The 18,515-nt window shown below is 49.5% G+C and overlaps 1 protein-coding gene across 1 annotated transcript in view; it reads right to left on the bottom strand.

The window, feature by feature from the left end:
* The window catches only part of Ulk4 (unc-51 like kinase 4), a 287,817-nt gene that overhangs the window by 102,328 nt on the left and 166,974 nt on the right, over positions 1-18,515 (bottom strand). Inside the window, exons 33-34 of the mRNA XM_032911193.1 lie at positions 8,823-8,989; positions 1,125-1,223 (exon numbers count right to left, since the gene is read on the bottom strand). Of these exons, the coding sequence (XP_032767084.1) occupies positions 1,125-1,223; positions 8,823-8,989 (266 nt within the window). The remainder of the gene's footprint in view (positions 1-1,124; positions 1,224-8,822; positions 8,990-18,515) is intronic.

Here is an 18,515-nt window from a genome sequence, read left to right on the forward strand (position 1 = left end):
CTATCTGATTATTTGGTTTTTTGATTGATAAGACAAGATCTCACTCTGTAACACAGAAGGCCTGGAACTTACCACTTAGTCCAGGCTGGAGCCAAGCTTTAGGCAATCCTCCTGCCTCAGCTTCCTGAGTCCTGGGATTTCAGGTGACCACCATAGCCATAACTTCCTGGATGCAACCAAACCTATACAATATTTGCCTAAACTGCATTTGTGGTCCCTGAAGCCACAGGGCAATGAACAGCAAGTACCAGCTGCTATGACCTCACCAGTGAGCTACTGGGCTCACAGAAGCAGGGGCCAGAGGAACACCGCTCTCATCTGGTTCTGGAGGCACAGACAGGCCTGGCTTCCATGGACCTTCTTGAAGCTTTTTGCTTTCTACCAGGTTTATGGAGTTCCACCAGTAGACCCCAGATGGCTGCTTTCTAGGAGGGAGCCACCTGTCTTCCTGCGACTGCTGTCTGAGGGGGAGACACGTGTCTCTCAGTTTGGTTGACAGCCGAGCTGGTCTGAGTTCCAGGTCTGCACTGGTCTCACCCAGAAGCTCAGTGGCCTTGTTAATCCTGCCTGTTTTCTTCCCTGTCCTGTCCAGGGTGAGAGGCCTGTGTCCGCACCTCTCTGTCCCTGTGGCATCCTGTAAAACTTTGAAATCTCTCTTGGAAGGGAATGGATTTGTCCTTATGGAAATTAACTGCATTTTTTAAATCAGACTTTCATTAAGAATATAATTGGATTTGATTCTGCCTTATTTATTAATTGTATGTATGTATGTATATATGTATGTATGGATTTATTTACCCTTCTTGAGACAGGGTCTTACTGTGTAGTTCTAGCTGTCTTCACACACACTGTTATTCATCTCCTTCTGCGGAGAGGCATACATACACCATCTTACTTGGACATGAAATATTATCTTAATGATAAGCCACCTGTCTTAAAATCATGTATAAATTTAGTTTTTACAAAACAAGTGGCATTGGGGGCTCCTTTGATTCCAGTTCTGAAGGAATCAAAATAACAGGAGCTCAAGTGAAGTTCAGATAACATTGTTTCCGTCTCTGCTTTTCTGTAAAGGTACACAGGTACCCCAACACAGCTGAGCCCTCACACAGGCGAGCCCTTACCAGTGGGATGAGCAGGCTGATGAGGTCTGTGAGCGGTTTGCTGAGAAGCAGCAGGTCCTCTGCAGCCTGTGTGTCTCCTCGTGAGCCCGACTTCTGGGCCTGGAACAAAGGAAAAGATATGTAAGTTGTCTGGGTGGTTAGTCAGCTTGACGGCGTGAGGCCGTGCACGCAGACACGGGTGAGAGGGCTGGGGAGGGCAGGGCTGCCCTGCTTCCCAAGTGCTGGAAAGATGGAAGGCCCAGAAGAGACACCGCGCTTCAGGACACTGTGACAGCAGTGCAGACCTAGACAATGAACAAGGATGAGGTGGGGGGGCAGGAGCTGCTGCAGGAAGGGTGGCGGGACTGTGGTAACTACCTTCCTCAGCTCACTGCTGTGACAAAGTGTCTCAAAGGAGCAACTCTGCGGTGACTGTGAATTCAAGGCCTGGTACACAGAACACTCCAGGCCAGCCAAAAGAGCACAGTAAGACCCTGTCTCAAAAACCCCCAAAGCAAAGGAGGAACTGTGGGGAGAAGGGCTTATTCTGATAACACTTTGAGGGTCAGGTCAGTGAAGGATGTGGAGGTGGGAGGAGCTCTCAGTGTGGGCATGTAAGCCTGAGGCCACCTGCTCATGTCTCAGTGGATCAGGAAGCCTCAAGCCCTGCCCTTAGTGACCTACTTCCTCCAGTGAGGCTCCACCTCTTAGAGGTTCCATGATCTTCCCAAACAGTGTCACCAGGTGAGGACCTCATGTTCAAAAACACACACCCAAGGGGAGACATTTCCTATTCAAAGCTCACACATTCTATAGCCTGCAGTAGGTGAGCTCCCTGCAGTGGGTGAGCTCCCTGCAGTAGGTGAGCTCCCTGCAGTGGGTGAGCTCCCTGTCTTCCCTGCAGTGGGTGAGCTCCCTGTCTCCAGACTTCTGGCCCTACTTTCCTATTGAGAAAAATGAAGTGTAGAAACACAGCCAGAAAGATGGCTCAGTGGGCCACAGTGTTTGCTACTTAACATAAGGGACCTAAATTCAGACCCCAGCACTCAAATGAAAAGGCAGGCAGCATGGCTGTGTGGGAGGAGGCAGGAGGCTCTCCGAGGCTCACTGGCCTCTACCTTAGCTTTAGGTTTACTGCAAGGCCCTGACTCAGGGAAGGAAGCAGAGCCTGAAGGAGTGAGACACCTGACGCTTGCTGTAGCCTCTGAGTGTACCTGAATGCATGCATGCCACATACCGCACATACACGGCACTCACACACATGCACACACACATATACATGGCATTCACATGCATGCACACACAGCATTCACAAGCATGTGCACACACATATGCACAGCATTCACATGCATGTACACACACAGCATTCACAAGCATGTGCACACACACATATGCACAGCATTCACATGCACACATGCACACACACATACTCACACGCAATCGCACATACACACATAGACAAACACACACAAAAATAATTGGGGGGAGGGGATGAAATGAAACTTTAATTTGGTTATCCAAAGTCACCTAATAAGTAACAAGACCAGAGGTCAGACCAAGGCCATCCAATGCCGAGTCACACTACTCATCCCTCCGGGTGGTCACACCACTCACTCCTCTGGGTGTTTCTGTGCACACCGCGATGTTCCCAGGTGGATCTCAAGTGGCATCCACAGATCACCCAGTCACCTCCCCAATCCCATGCTACATGGCCAGGCTTCAGGATGGTTCTCCACTTCTTGGACTCTGTCTGGGTTACTTTCCTGTTGCTGTGGTAAAATCACCCTGGCAAAAGCAGCTGAGGAAGGGGCCTTTTCTCCGGTTCGGAGTTCAAGGGCACCATCTCCTGAGGCAGGGGAGTCCGGACGGAGGGCAGCCTGCAGCACTGCTCCAAGGTCTGGAGGCAGAGCTATGAGTGCATGCATGCTTTCCTCACTCCCACAGTCTGGGGTCCCTGCCCACGGAGGGTCAAGACAGGTCTCCCCACCTCAGCTAACGCAGTTGAGGTAAATGCTCCCAGCTTTGCCTAGAGGCTTGTCTTCCAGGTCAGTCCAGACCCCGTGACTCTGAGAACTCTAGTCATTATGCATAGGCTTGAACCATCCCAGAATAAGAGACGAGTCCTTCTGATCTGAGCTATACCCCATGGGCCTCCATAGAGCTAATTGTGAAGGTTTTTACCACAGAGATGAAGAGCTTTATATTCAGAACAGGTTCTGATACTACCTTAGCTTCAGAATGGGCAGTTTGTTCAGATGCTTCTCTGTTTTTGCTTTTAGAATGTGACCTCAGCCTGACCTTGCAGAGCAGGCCTCTCCACCCTAGATCATGACTCCAGGGTCCTTCCATAGAAAGCCAAGACTGCTCCGCACTTCAGGTCTACAAATGGCATTTCACCTGCCTGCTTCTTTTATTGCTACTACTGGCACAGAAAGACTTTGTTGAGGATCCGACACCAGCCCTGAACACTTGCACCTTTCCTGGCTGAGGGGAGAAGAGCCTGCTCTCCTCTGCCTCCTCTGCTCTGTCTTTCTAAGAAAAGCTGTTTTCTCCTGGAGACCTGGGCCTCTCTGCATCTTGGCTGTTGATCCCCCGCCTTCCGAGGCACCGGCTGATGTGGAGAAGCAGCCTCTGCACATTAAACATTAACATGTTACTCTGGAGCTGGCACTGATGTCTCCTGGTAAGGCTAAGACAGGCTTGCAGATTAGGATGTGGGCTGCAGCAGGGCTGTGGGGCCAGCACTTCCTTCTTAAAGCTTCTGAGCTGGCGGCTGGGGGGGGGGGTACAGAACACTTGTCCTCAGGACGCCCAGTGGGTCTTCAGGTAATACCTAGACTCTGCTGTGGTAGTCACGTGACACCTCTCTACAGTGGGCAGGGACCCCAGAGAGACCTCTGCTTTGCATAACTTGGCATCTTGTGAGAGGAACACATGAGAAACTTAGAGAAGCCTTTCACAAAGGACTCACCCAGTCTGTGACAGAAGCCCTGCATAGTGAGAGGCGTTGCATGGACATGGCAGCCCCCCCTTCCACTCCCCCAGAAGCTCAGAGAAACCGCAGAGGTCCAGAACTGCCTCCACTCACACCTCAGCATCTCACTCTTTAGGTTAGCCACTGGGTATTCTGGAGCTCCTGTCCCTACATGACACAGGCACTGTCCTTCCATCCAGGTCTTGTACCCCTGCCTCCAACCCACGGACTCTTTCCTAAGAAGACAAGCTGTCCCTTGTCACTGCTGTGCTATAACTTGACCCTTTCTTACCCAGGGTCTCTAACCTGCCCATGTGCTGTAGTCTAGGCAAGAGACGACAGAAGCCTGGTCAGGTTTGGAGAAAAGTAATTACATTTGCTAGACACCTGAGGTAGAATTCCATATTGCTTGATGGCAGGCTCGGTGAGGAAATGAAAAAGAAGTAAACAAGAAAGACTTACAGGTTCCCGGTTTGTGCAGCAGGAAGGGACAGGCATGGCTTGCTGCAGGGGGGAAACATGGCTTGCTGCAAGGGGGAGGTCAGCATGGCTTGCTGCAGGGGGAGGCATGGCTTGCTGCAGGGGGAGGCCATCATGGCTTGCTGCAAGGGGAGGTCAGCATGGCTTGCTGCAGGGGGAGGCCAGCATGATTTGTGGTGGGAGAATGGTCTCAGGGGACAAATGGTTTGTTCAGCATTAAGTCCCAGGGTATCTGGTGGTCACACCAAGCAAACTACTAGATATATGAGCACGGGACCCAGAGAACTCATTAGAAATATAAACACAATAGCCCCTCAACCTGGGAATGTCAACTTATGAGCCATATTTGACAGTAAATGGCCTTGTGATATGATCTAAAATAGAATAAAAACATAGTTTCTTGGGATAAAAAAACCCAACACTGAACACAAAACCATCACTTCCAGCCTTGCCACTTGAATCTTGTGCATGGCATCAGGCACTCCACATGGGTCTGCCAAGGGAGCAGACGTCAGGCATCTGTGTAGAATGAGAGGCAGCAAGCAGACTGTCAGATACGCTGAGGTCTGCCCAGGAACCATCTCAAACTTGCCTCATCAAATCCCAGCGCCTCAGAAAGGTTTCACGAATTGTGAGTGGGACAGACATGCTAGTACCGTGTGACCAGACATACTTTAGGGCTGAAGGAGCCCAAGACCTTAGTGTTACCCCAACACTGAGGAGGTGGGGGAAGAATGCAGGATGGAGGTGCTTGGAGCTGGGCAGGTAGAGAGGGGGCCAATGGGAATGCAGTAGCACCCTGGAGCACCCTTGGAGGCCTAGAATGTCCCTGTTAGAGTCAGAAAGTTATGCCATAGGGAATGATGGGCGATTGCTGTTCTCAAAAGAAAGGAGGGACTTAGACAGAATGCTGGTAAAGACTTCACACAAATTCAAGATGCAGCCAGAAGGTGACTCACGGGGAAGTCACAAGGGAAGACCACAGAGATGAGAGGTGAGAAATTCTACAATACACCAGACAGAGGACAGTCCCAGCCAACTGTAGGCTGCATGAGAGAGACCAAGAACAGTTCAGTGCGTGGACCATACTGACACAAGACCCGACTGTCCCCCCGGCACAACGCTGGAGCAAGCTTGCTTCCCCACCTCAGCACTGAGAGACAGGCCCCCAACTGGGAAGTCTGGTGAACCCGAAGACCCACCTTCCCAGAAGTCTGGCCCAATATCAAAACTGGATTCAGATCCCCTCCTGGGATCCATCTGAGAGCTCCCTGCCCTCCAGACCATGGCCTGCCCATGAGTGCAAGAAGATGAGCGTGGGCATTTGTAGCAGACAGCCTTCCCCAACTAAACTGAATGGTCCCAAAAACTAACTTCCCCTCCTTTAAAATACGCAAACATCGATTCGAGAACATTACGTGCTATGCTCCGATCGTACCCACCCTTCTTCCCACAGCCCTATTCACCCCACACCTCCCTGCCCATCCAACCTCATGTGCTTGCTCTCTATTTTTTTTTAAAAAACCCATCCAATTTATGCTGTTCAAATTCTCTCAGGAGCAGGGCCTGCCCTGGCTGGTGGTCAACCTTCCAGGAGGCGCACTCTTCAGGAAACACTGACTCTCTCCATGCAACTATCACGTGCCAACAGCTCCTCAGCTAGGGGTGGGATTCATGACCTCTCTCCATGCTGGGATTTTGTCTGGCTTGGTGATATAGGTTCTATGTGCTGTCACCATCACTGTGAGTTCCCAAGAGCATCTATCCTGCTGTGTCTGGACTGCAGTTTCCTTGGAGGTGGGTATGAAGGACCCCCTCCTGTTATCAGTATAAAACAAGTCCTGACTCTCATACCCACAAGTCAGTGCATCTCTGAAGCATCCGAGAACTGCGTCTTACAGTACATGATTAACACACAGAGGATAGGAGACTGCAGTTGGCTCCGCCTGCATGGGTGGCTATACCCTTCCCCCCTCTTGATCTGGCTGAGGTCACACAGGACTGGGTCTACACTGGGATCCTAAGTCCATTAAGTAGCACCATGATGCGCTGGCTTCTCAGGGGAGGGTTTAGTCAGCAACGCCTCCTGCCAACAAGGTGGTGGGTGCTTCCCTCCTCATTGGTGTCCAAGGAGTGGCCACTGGAACTCCCAGGAGCAGGTGACAGAGGATGCTGTGCTTGTCCACGACAGTGGTGTGTGCTCTATTCTCTCTTTCAGATTTCACAGCAATCCTTCACAGAGTTACCATATCTGCCTCAAGGATGAGAAAACCAGCAGGCAGACAGCTGGGGGAACTGGCTCAGAGTCACAGAGGCAAAGGTGGTGCTCTGGGGGTCCCATGAGTTCTCTGTGCCTCCCTGTCCCTCATGCCCCACACTTGGGGAGATGAGCTGGGGCTGATTCTGAATGACGAGACTGCCGGGGTGGGAGCTGAACTTCTGCTGAGATTCCAGCTGCTGCTGCCACCCCCTCCCTCACCAGCTCACCCCACTCCTGCACCGAGCTTCTCTCTCCTTCCTAGGAAGCAAAGCTCTTCTGTATCTGACCAACACTCTAACATTCACTGATGTCCTTCCACTGGCCCCTGTAAAGAGGCTCCATCAGATGCAGACGCTGGCTTTAGTGCACAGTCCCTGTGTGGAGGGTTTTAAAAGCAGCAGAGGCGACTCTAGGTGTGCAAACATCCAAGCAGGGAACGAGCAGAGTTGTCTCTCAAGAGCACTCTGCTCCTTTCCCAGCTGCTTCCTCTAACTCAGCCTGGAGAGCTGCACTTCCTGCAGATGGAGATCAAAGCCAGCAGCCACCTTGGAAAGCAATTCCTGGCCCAGACTTGCACGATGAGAACGATGAAGATGACGGAGAGTGCAATGGGGTCAGAGGCTACGAAAGGACAAACCAAGTGATGTCATGCTGGAGTGCGGGCAGTCTGAGGGAAATTGGCAAACAGTTTGTGTTAAGGAGCTTTATTTAGTTTTGTTTTTTTTTTAAGTCCTGAATATCTCATCTGCTTAATCACCTGGAATTAAAGAAGGCTTCTCTCCTGTCTTGGAGTTTGTAAACTCCTCATCTTTTTCTTTAATCTACAGCCTTTATGCTTGATCCACAGACCGAACATCAAGGTGTTTGGAGCAGCCAGAGGCTGTATCTTAAAGAACTTCACAAAACGGGGATGGTGAAAGCAGCAGAGAGAACAGTGTTGTCTAAAGAGGGACTCACAGGGTGGGGCAGGAAAGTAGAGTAGCACGCCGCCATGACACCGCTTCCATCCCAGCCAAGAGGGACCATCTGATACAGGACTCAGTCATCTCGACAAGATTGTACACCTGCCTGTGACCTGACCTTGGCGTGAGCCATCCTCCTCATCTAAGTGTCATGTGACCCCGGTGGTCAGTGAGCATCAGAGGAAAAGGGCCTGGGGAGGCGCCTATCACACAGAAGTACCCAGGAAGACCGCTCCTCTCCCTGTCACAGAGCACAGTACAGAACGTGGGTCATATTCATGGTTTACGCTGCCTGTGGCTATAAGAACACATTGCAGACCCCAGACTCATCTCACAGAACCAGATATTTATCATCAGTTACAAAGGAAAGCAAGTGAGTGAATGTAAGTAGCATATACACAGAGACAGACAGACAGACACAGCCGTGGTAGTTAACCTTCCTTGCTAACTTGATGAATTGCCGAGAACGGCATGAGGTGGGAGCCACCACTGAACAAACAGGAGACAGATGGGTGTTGGTGTTATGTCTGTCTGCCGCCTTCCTGCTGACTCAATGGGAACCTTACACTCCTGCCCCCATGCCTACCCACCCCGACAGACTGTATCCTTCTAATATAAGCCAAAATAAACAGTGCTGCGAGCTGCTGTTCACCAGGTATTCTGTGAGAAGAATGAGATTACTATAGATACAGATTCAGACGCATATGTCGCATGTGCGTAACCATCCAGTCTGTCGTTCCACTAACATGGGTGTAGCCAGTCATTGCTCCCAGCATGCTCTCAGCTTCTTGCTGAGGGTAGGCAAAGACATCTGCCCACTGCCTGGCCAACTGCAGATGTCCTCACACATAAGTGGTTTCCCAGGCGATGCCCAGCAAGCCTTTCCCACCCGCCCTGAAGACTCTGTGACACAGTTTGCTCTCCTTGATCTCATCCCCGCCTCACGTGGCCTGGGTGGGCTGTGTCCGCAGTGTACACCCCTTGGAAATCCCACAGCCATGGTACAGTATTACAAGGCAGAGAGCAGGGGGCAGAGCACTTACCTGCAAAGCCTGCCGGACGATTCGGGACGTGTAGGTCAGCATGCCCAGCAGGATGTCCAGCAGTGAGGCCAGCAGTGTGGCCGCTGGCTCTGTGTTGGTTTTATTGTCCCTATCCAGGCAAAGTGTGGCAGTTTCTGTGAACATGTTGCAGACGTGACCAACGAGTCCTGATGGGAGAAAAAGGGAAGTATTTGTGATGAGGCAATGAACATAATGACATGAGCTGGCAGGGGCTCGGGGACTCCGTGTGGCATGGACTGTGTGTGCTCAGGCTGTTTATATGGGAGGCCGCTTAAACTGAAGGCTTCTGAGCCCTGAGCCTCAGCACCTGCTCAGGAGCCTGGAACAGGCCATGGAGTTTTCCTTTTCCTTTTTCTTTTCCTTTTCTTTTTCGTTAAGTTTTTTGAAAACTTCATACACTGTGCTTTGGTCACAGTCACCGCTCCCCCCTCCATTTCTATTCCCCATCCATCCCCCTCCCCCTCCTCCCTCTTCCCCTGTTTCCCGCCCACCCAACTTTGTGTCTTTTTGTTTTAACTGATCAAGTCTAACTTGTGCTGCTGTTCATACACTCCTGGATGAGTGCCTTCTACCACACCAATTGCCCATCTCCCCTCTCCGTCCTGAGATATGGTCTGGCTTGAGCCTACTGTGCAGGCTATCACAGTGTCTTCTCTTGGTCTCTCAGCTCTCACTGGAGAGGCTTCCTTTTGTACCGATCACCAGAGACACACAGAGATGGTCACGGTGCAGAGAATGAGAGATGCTGGACTGCTCAGCCCTGAGTGGGACATCTGTACCATAGCCGCCCCTGAACTCAGGGCTCACTGTAGAATGACAGTAAGAGCCAGAGGTGGGGGGTGGGTACCCCACCAGGATACAGAAGGGCAGCTGTGCTTACGAACGCACACGATGGTGTCTCTTAAGGCAAAGCTCCTCCAAACCACGCTCAGAAACACACATCCACGCACGTAGGCTTGACCAAGCAGAACGTGCTACAGACAAGCTGCAAGGTTCTTCAGTCCAACCAAGTGGGGACCGGGGTAGGGACCAGGGTAGACTCAGAAGCCGAGTCTCTCAAAGGTGACGGACAACTGGGGACAGACAATTGGGCGATTCGCAGGAGATAACACCAGCAAATCTGTCTCATGCATTTAAACATTGCAATCAATTACAATGTAAAGAAATGCCTAGTTTATGATGTGCAGGTTTGGCCTACACATATGGCTACACCTCACAAACGCACCGCCAACCCTTAGTGTGGTGTGGTGGATGCGAACATTTCACGTTCTGCTGCTGCTGTGCACATTCTTCTGATATCGTCACCATTACTACATTTAGCGCTATCCTATACGTTTATATGACTGTGTCAGAAGCAATAGGAGACAATGACGTTGCAAACATAACTCATGCACAGGACAGTAGGAACCGTGTAATTCAGACCGACGTGTTCTCAACAAAGAAAGTCAACCTTGAAAACTCTTACACACACTGGAGCATCTGGTAAAGAAGCACGGCCTTGAAGGCCAATTCTACTGGACCCACAACATACTTGTCCTTAGCCCCCAGGTCGCCAGATGGGTGGGGGCCTTAGAAGCTTCTAGTCTCTTCCACACAGTGTAAGGTACTGCCTCAGAATACACAGCAGGTTTCCTCGACAAACACAAAGGCAACAATTTTATCACTAAAGGTGAAACCAAACCACACAGCCTTCATTCAGAGTTGTAGCTCTGTGGTAAAACCAGGTATAACTGCCACGTAGCTTCATACCAAATATACACACATCTAAACACACATACATACATATACACACCATACATATACACACATACACACATACATACATACATATACACACCATACATGCACACATATGTACATACATACACACATACATACATACACACATGCATACACACATATACATACATGCACATACATTACACATACATACACACATATATACACATGTACATTCTCTCTCTGTGTCTCTATCTCTCTATCTTTGTCTCTCTGTCTGTCTCTCTCTGTCTCTGTCTCTGTCTCTATCTCTCTCTCTCTCTCTCTCTCAGTTACTCTGTGAAGGCATCTCTAAATCAGGTTAACACTCCCCCAGCCTGCAGGTTATGTGCTAGCATAACAATTATTTTTTATTTTCATTTTTACATTTCTATACGTGGGGAGTTTGCTTCATGTAGCCATGTGCATGGTGTGCTTGCAGTGCCCATGGCTTCAGATGCCCTGGGATTGAAGTTATAGGTAGTAATAAGTCACCCGGTATTCTGGGAATTGACCCAGGCCCTCTGCAAGAGCAGCAGCCAGTGCTCTTACCCTCTGAGCCTTCTCTCCAGCCCCAATCATAACAGCTTAATGCTGCATCCCAAAATCTCTAAAAGAAATGAACCTTCATTAAGTCAAAGAACCTGGAATTATTCCGCATTCATTATACCCAGCTCATCAAGCTACTTTGAGAATAATTTTGTGCTAATTATGAGCAAACCCCTTAAGGAGCTCTCTCTCCTCACAGGTCATTTCCAAGTGTTTGGTGTTCTGGGAATATTAATGTGCAAGAGCTGTCCCCACTCAGGTCACAGTGTTCTTAGTAATTCCTTACTCTGTTGTGATCTGCTGGAGAGGGAAGCAGATTCAGAGCGTGTGGAAGAAGCACTCTGCTGTTCTGTGTGAACACAGCTCTAAATCCAAATGTGATCCCAAAGAGGCTTCCCTCAGGGAGACTTCACTCTCTTGTGGTTTATTAACACCTGCCTTTGCAGGAAGAGGTAGTTGGAGTGTAAGATTCCATGTGGAGAAGTCGTTCTTTCTACAAACGAGCACTAGCAACATGTGAACACAAGTCTACATTTCACCGAGGTTAACAGCTCCATTCCACACCTGTCCTGACCTGTGAACTGACTCCGTAAGGCATCAGGGTTCTGCTAACATGATGGAATTAACCACCACAGCATGGGGCAGAGTCCTGGATGGCCCAGCTGAACCCAGTGAGTCCCAGGGTCTCCTGGGACATTAAATTTATGGGGGGGTGTGGTGTGGTATGACCTCAGAAAGAAAATGCTGGAGTCTGGCAGGAATGGATCACAGCTCAGTAAAGCTGGGGTGCCAGAGGCTTCCCTGCTTGCTTTTGCAAGGTCTGGGACCAAGCTTCTAAGAAGGAAGGGGCCTGCCCAATACTTCAGACTTCAGACCTGAGTTGTTTTAGAAACTCCATTTGTTACCATGGTCTCCATGACAACGGCAAGCAATAGTAGGTGGTGTGTATGGAAAGCCCTCAAGGCTTCGATGCACAAGGCTTGGCCCTGCATGTAGCAATATTCAAACGCTGAGCCCTGAGAGGTGACTGAGTGACCAGGGCTGTGAATGCACCAGTCAATCCACCGATGGATTCATTGCAAAGTGGATGCACCTTGTAAGGCTCTCCAGCTTCTCAACAGTGCACAGGCTGGGACAAAGCCTTCAACACCAGGGCTGGGAGGGCAACTGAGGCCCAAACAATAGCCCTGTGCCCTTGAGAAGAGGGAAAAAACTCCTATGAACTCCTGTCTCTGAACCTGCCGGCAGTCCACACAGAACATTGTTTCCAGACATATTCAAGGTTAAAGCACATTAAACTTTGACTGTCCATTATAATCAATGTCCACCCATACCTAAAGAAAGTCATCATGTGTCACACGATGTTCCCAGCTTGAGGGAACTGTACCACCAAAGGCCTGTAGGGTTCTTTCCCACTGCTGTCCTCAGAGCCTCAGCCAGTAGCTGACCGCATTGCAGCAACCACTGCACAGATGATAACTGATGCCGAGAAAGGACCATGTGGCCCCACCCTGTGTCCACTGTCTTCCTGTAACTAAAGTGGCTGGAATTGCAGAGCCAGGGAGCCAGGGATGCCCTGTGAGTCCAATGTCTGAGCACAAATAACATGTGGTGGTTGACTTCATCAGTAGGACAGGGGTGGTGGAAGGGACGGGGAGGGGCTTCAAGTACGATGCTCAATCTCTCTATTTTATGCTAACCCTTAAAATAAACTCGGGGCTAGCAGTTAAGAGCAGATGTGGCTCTTCTAGAGGACCCAAAATCAGCTCCCACATGTCTGTTCACAATTACATGTAACTCTAGCTCCAGGCCCTCTTCTGGCCTCCAAGTGTACTGTGCACACACGCGCACGCACACACATACACACGCACTTGAGCACACACGCACTTGAGCACACACACACTTGAACACACACACCCACACTTGAGCACACACACACTTGAGCACACACACACTTGAACACACACACACACTTGAGCACACACACACTTGAGCACACACACACTTGAACACACACACTTGAACACACACACACACACTTGAACACACACACACACACACTCGAGCACACACACACTTGAGCACACATGCACATGCACATGCATGCACAGTGAGGTAAGCCTGTTTTGGAGTCATAGTTTGCAGGTCTTACATTTACCTCTGTAAGACAGTAGTCTGTAATCTCACAGCAGTTGTCACTTCAGGGACATTGTAAGCAACAGTTAATTAACTGGTGCCACTCACGGCAGAAACCAGCTGGCAGCTGCTGCAGAGTCAGTCACTCTGCAGTGACACACTCAGTGGGGAGTGCACAACATTTTCAGGACTTTTTTTTATTTGTAGCTGATGGGGGTGTTGTTGTTTTGTGGAGAAAATATTATTTAGGAAAAAACTGACAGGCAGACTTGACATCAAATTTCTGAAGAATCTGAAGCTACAATAAAAATCAATTCAAGTCATGAAGAAACTTCTACATGTTCACTTACATCTAAATGAACCAGTGACGCCACAGAAATAACAAGAAATGGGGACACATGGCGGAAGCAGAAGAGTCAGTGTGGGGCTCCCGTCAGTGGCTCCTGACCTGGAACCCACCTTTCCATCGCTGCAGGGCACAGGGCTCTGGAGTGACCTCCCTGTTTCCCAATCTCCTGGAGTCCCCATCCCTGACCCCAACACAGCAGCACGCTGCTCAATATCAGCACGCTGAGAAATATCTGTCCTCTTACTCAGCCAGGAATGTGGCATAGGCAGGAGCATCAGCAGGGCCAAAGCTTGCAGCCCTGGCACCCAGCAGGTACCTCAGGAACAGGTGCTGAGCCCTGACACTCTAACGTGACCGGGGCCTGAGCAGACCAGAAAATCACTGGTGTTCATTAGCAAACTCGTTATTGACCACCACAGTTAGTGGCTGTGTTAGAACAAACCAAGGTCAGCTGAGGGGAACTTGCAGCCACAGCACTAGAACTTGCTGCAGTGAGGAAACCAAGTCTCAGGGCAGCTGGAGGCTGGAGGGCCATAAAGGCGGAGTCAGAGAGGCCTAAGATACCTCACTAAAGATGGGGCTTGACGGAGCTAGAGAACACAGTGCACCCTCCTTCCAGCCAGGGTCCCACACACATCTGGCCTCCTGAAATGAACCCGAGTTTGAACCTGAGGCTGAAACAGAGTCTGGCAGTCATAGGCCACGTCTGTGAGGGGGTTTGGCTCTCTGGGACAGCCGAGCAGAAGCCGTGGGTCACAGTTCTGTGTGCCCAGATCTGTGCATGTCCCCCCTTGGGGAACTCTAGAGTTACATCCAGTCCCCAGAAGCCAGAGTAAGAAAAAGAGGCCCACAGTCATGGCTGACATCCTAGTTTCTGTCAGGATGATCAAGATAGGCAGCAAATAAGCTGAAAATATCAGAAACAGAATCAGAAACTTATCACTGCTTCTGGGTAATGTGAGTCTTCGAGAAATGTCCACTACCAGTCAGTGTTTAACGCTTCCCACACAACCCGAAAACCCCCTGCACGGCCTAGTGAAACATGTTGTGAAGAGGAGAAACAGAGAATGCTGTAAGGAAATACCACAAAAAGGACAGATGAGGCTTGAATCCACAGACTAAAGGTAGATGTGTTTCAATAGGAAGTGCAGATAAAACTGAACCCGATGCCCGTAGAATTATTACAGGGATTGGAAGCTTGCTGGGATTTTTTTTTCTCCATCTTTATTAAATTGGGTATTTCTTACTTACATTACAATTGTTATTCCCTTTCCGGGTTTCCAGGCCAACATCCCCCTAACCCCTCCCTGTCCCCTTCTATATGGGTGTTCCCCTCCCTGATTACTGGGATTTTTAAGGACTTAACAAACAGGCCTTCAGGTTTGTTTGAAACATTAAGTGCAAAATGAAACCCTTGCAGGAGACAATAAAGTGCTGTGATGCTAACATAGGCATGAAAAGCTACAGCAGGGCACAGAGTCCAGACAGACAGATGTCCCATGAACCAGGCACACAAAGGTGAGGTAGTACACAGGCAAGGACACAAACAGACGGATTTTAAGCCCTCTTGGGAACTAACAGTGCTGTGTAACTACTTCATCACTTTAAAAGAATCACCTCAGGGGGAAGTCTCTGCTGTTCACATAACTTGGAAATAACCCAACTTGACTGAAGCCTTAGACAGAAAGAACCAAGCCCTTGGGTGGAGAGGCCACAGCAAGTGCAAGAAAACAGGGGTGGATTTGACAAGGACGACTACATTACAAGAGGTGAGAATAGTAACTCGAGTGTATGTGCATCCACAGCCCTTAAACACCAGAGCCCTTACAAATCATCAAGGGAAATACAAACAAACATCTGGACTACTCTTAATGAAGGACAGAAACAGGAAGGACAATTCCATGGAAAGTGCTCAAGGAGCAATTAAAGAACTTACTCAGGAAGAGTAGAGAGACTGGAACTCACTCTAAGAAGTGAAAAGACAACAACCAACCAACCAAACCAGCTGAGACTAAGAGAGACACTTCTCTGGCACCCAGCCTGGGGAAAAGCAGCAGAGGACAAGGTGTCGAGAACCAGTCTCCCTTGCCTTTTCAGCAACTTCCTGTCAGGCACAGAGGGCATGCGACTTTTAAAACCAGCCATGTCACAAGCCCTGTGCTTTACACATGTTATCTATGCACAGACATGATCTGCTCTGGCCAGTCAGTCCTTATCCTCACCATGCTGAGAAGCCAACTTCGCAGAGGGCTCAAGTGGGACCTGAGCCAGCAGTTTGCTCAGTCTTACCGTCTTCCTCACGCCCGTGGGCTGCTCAGCGAGCTCTCCTAGTGTGGATACACGTGTGGGTCACCTCTAGCAGAAACTCATTTGGCAGGCTTGTGGATACATAGTATCACCTCTATGACTGACACACTTCTACCTTCATGTACTTCTGCATTATTTAAATTTTTATAATGAATATGCATTGCTTGGCTGATCAGAAAACATACAGATATTTTACATCTTTCAGAAAATCAAAAGAAATGATTGACAGAACTTGAAGCAATTTTTAAATCTGTGGCTGGAAGCTTAATTAGCTCACTGCAAGACTTTGGTTTGATTCCCCAAAAGCAAAAGAAATTCTTTCTACCTGCTCACACTTTCTCCTGGTTTGCCCCACTTTTAAAAGAAAGTTTCAGGATTGGCACTGAAAGGCAGATTCAGGAGAAGTGCCGCCTGGCTGCCTGCAGGACTCCATAGTGCTGGCTTCCACAGCTGGATGATCCAAGAGGAGAAGACAGACTTGCAAGATGGCACCTCCCACCCATCCTTCCTGGAGGCCTCTGGGCAGGAGGGGCCCCATTCCCTCTCCTCACAGCTCCATCATCTCAGTCCTGTCTCCTGCAATCACTCCCCCTCTGGAAAGGAGCCCCCCTCCCCTATAAGTCTCTGTCACCTCCCCCCTCTCTGTCTTCCGCCACCTGTGCCTTTCAGGCTTGGTGCTTGCTCCTGGTACATCTTGGGGCGAGTGATTCAGTGGAGGACACCTGCCCAGTGTGAGCAAGGCTCTGGGTGTGATGCGTAGCAGAGCCACCGGAAGAAGAAAAAGTCCACCATCCTCCCTGGATTCTGACCAAGCACACGATCTGCTCCTTCTCACCTTTACACTTCAGTCCAGGCTGCAATTTCCCAAGGATGCTGTGCTGACAAGGCATCTAGCAGAAGAATACTCTCCACCCGACTGCATTCTGCTGCCTTGCTGGGCTCTCTGATGTTCAGAACTAACTGGCTGGGGAAACCATCCTGGATTGGAAGCAGAGGGAAAGCCGAGGGGACTTCAGAAGACTTTAGGGGCAGTGATGACCTTCTTTGCTATGACCTAACACTTGGGCTGGCATCTCATGGTCATTAAGTGGCTCTCTGATCACAGAGCCAAGTCCCACAAACAGCTCTGTAGGTCAGAGGGCCATGCCATCCCCACTCCTGGTACAGTATTGCATTCACTAGCACAGCACAGCACCTCTGCTACAGCCTGAGCATCAAGCCAACAATCACATGGTTAAGAATTAGCTCTCTCGGGGTTGGGATTTAGCTCAGTGGTAGAGCGCTTGCCTAGGAAGCGCAAGGCCCTGGGTTTGGTCCCCAGCTCCGAAAAAAAAGAACCAAAAAAAAAAAAAAAATTAGCTCTCTCTACACCAGCACCTGCTTGCACATCTCCAAACACAGTGCATAGCCACTGCCTCCCATGGTCAACCATCACACTGAGGTGCCCTGTTCCCACTCCTCCGGGAAGCAGGGGTAGGCTCACCAGCCTATACTACCACAGCCCTGGTTCCACACAACCCATTCCTCTGTGCACTTAACACTTCCCTTTAAGAGCATCTGTATGTATTTTCCAAGTCAACGACCCCATCCTCTCAGACAAAGGTGTTCTTCCCAGCTGGACTGCAAGCTCCTCACAGATTTCTATGGAAGCAAACACACCCTTAACTGTAGAACATGTATGTACTCAAACAAAGTAAGGTCTTTTCTGAGATCTATAATGAGGACCACGGTTTTGGAACACAGAAGGTATCCAGTCAATAAGAAGTTGACCTAGGAAGAGAGAAAGGTGCGGGAATGTGCTCCTGGGTATGGACAAGGGTCTCTGCTTCCTTCACCCTCTCAACAGCTGACGCTTATGCTAGGTAAATGTCTGTGAATTTGGCATCAGGAAAGACAGTCAAAGGACAGAGATGACAGATAGGGGAGCAACATTGTGACTGTCACAGACATGAGTGTTTTCAGAAAGAAGAAAAAAATCAGTGAAAAACATGCCTGGCACACACCAGACCTCTGTCATACATGATGTTAACCCTAGACAGTGACATGCCTGCCCCACACCAGACCTGTCATACATGATACTAACTCTAGACAGTGACATGCCTGTCCCACACACCAGACCTGTCATACATGACTTTAACTCTAGACAGTAACATGCCTATCCCACACACCAGACCTGTCATACATGACATTAACTCTAGACAGTGACATGCCTGTCCCAAACCAGATCTCTGTCATACATGACATTAACTCTAGACAGTGACATGCCTGCCACACACCAGACCTGTCATACATGACATTAACTCTAGACAGTGACATGCCTGTCCCACACCAGACCTCTGTCATACATGATGTTAACTCTAGACAGTGACATGCCTGCCACACACCAGACCTCTGTCATACATGACTTTAACTCTAGACAGTGACATGCCTGTCATACACCAGACCTGTCATACATGACATTAACTCTAGACAGTGACATGCCTGGCACACACCAGACCTCTGTCATACATGACATTAACTCTAGACAGTGACATGCCTGTCCCACACACGACCTGTCATACATGACTTTAACT

Source organism: Rattus rattus, chromosome 8 (genome assembly GCF_011064425.1).
Source record: "Rattus rattus isolate New Zealand chromosome 8, Rrattus_CSIRO_v1, whole genome shotgun sequence".
NCBI classification, from domain to species: Eukaryota; Metazoa; Chordata; class Mammalia; order Rodentia; family Muridae; genus Rattus; species Rattus rattus.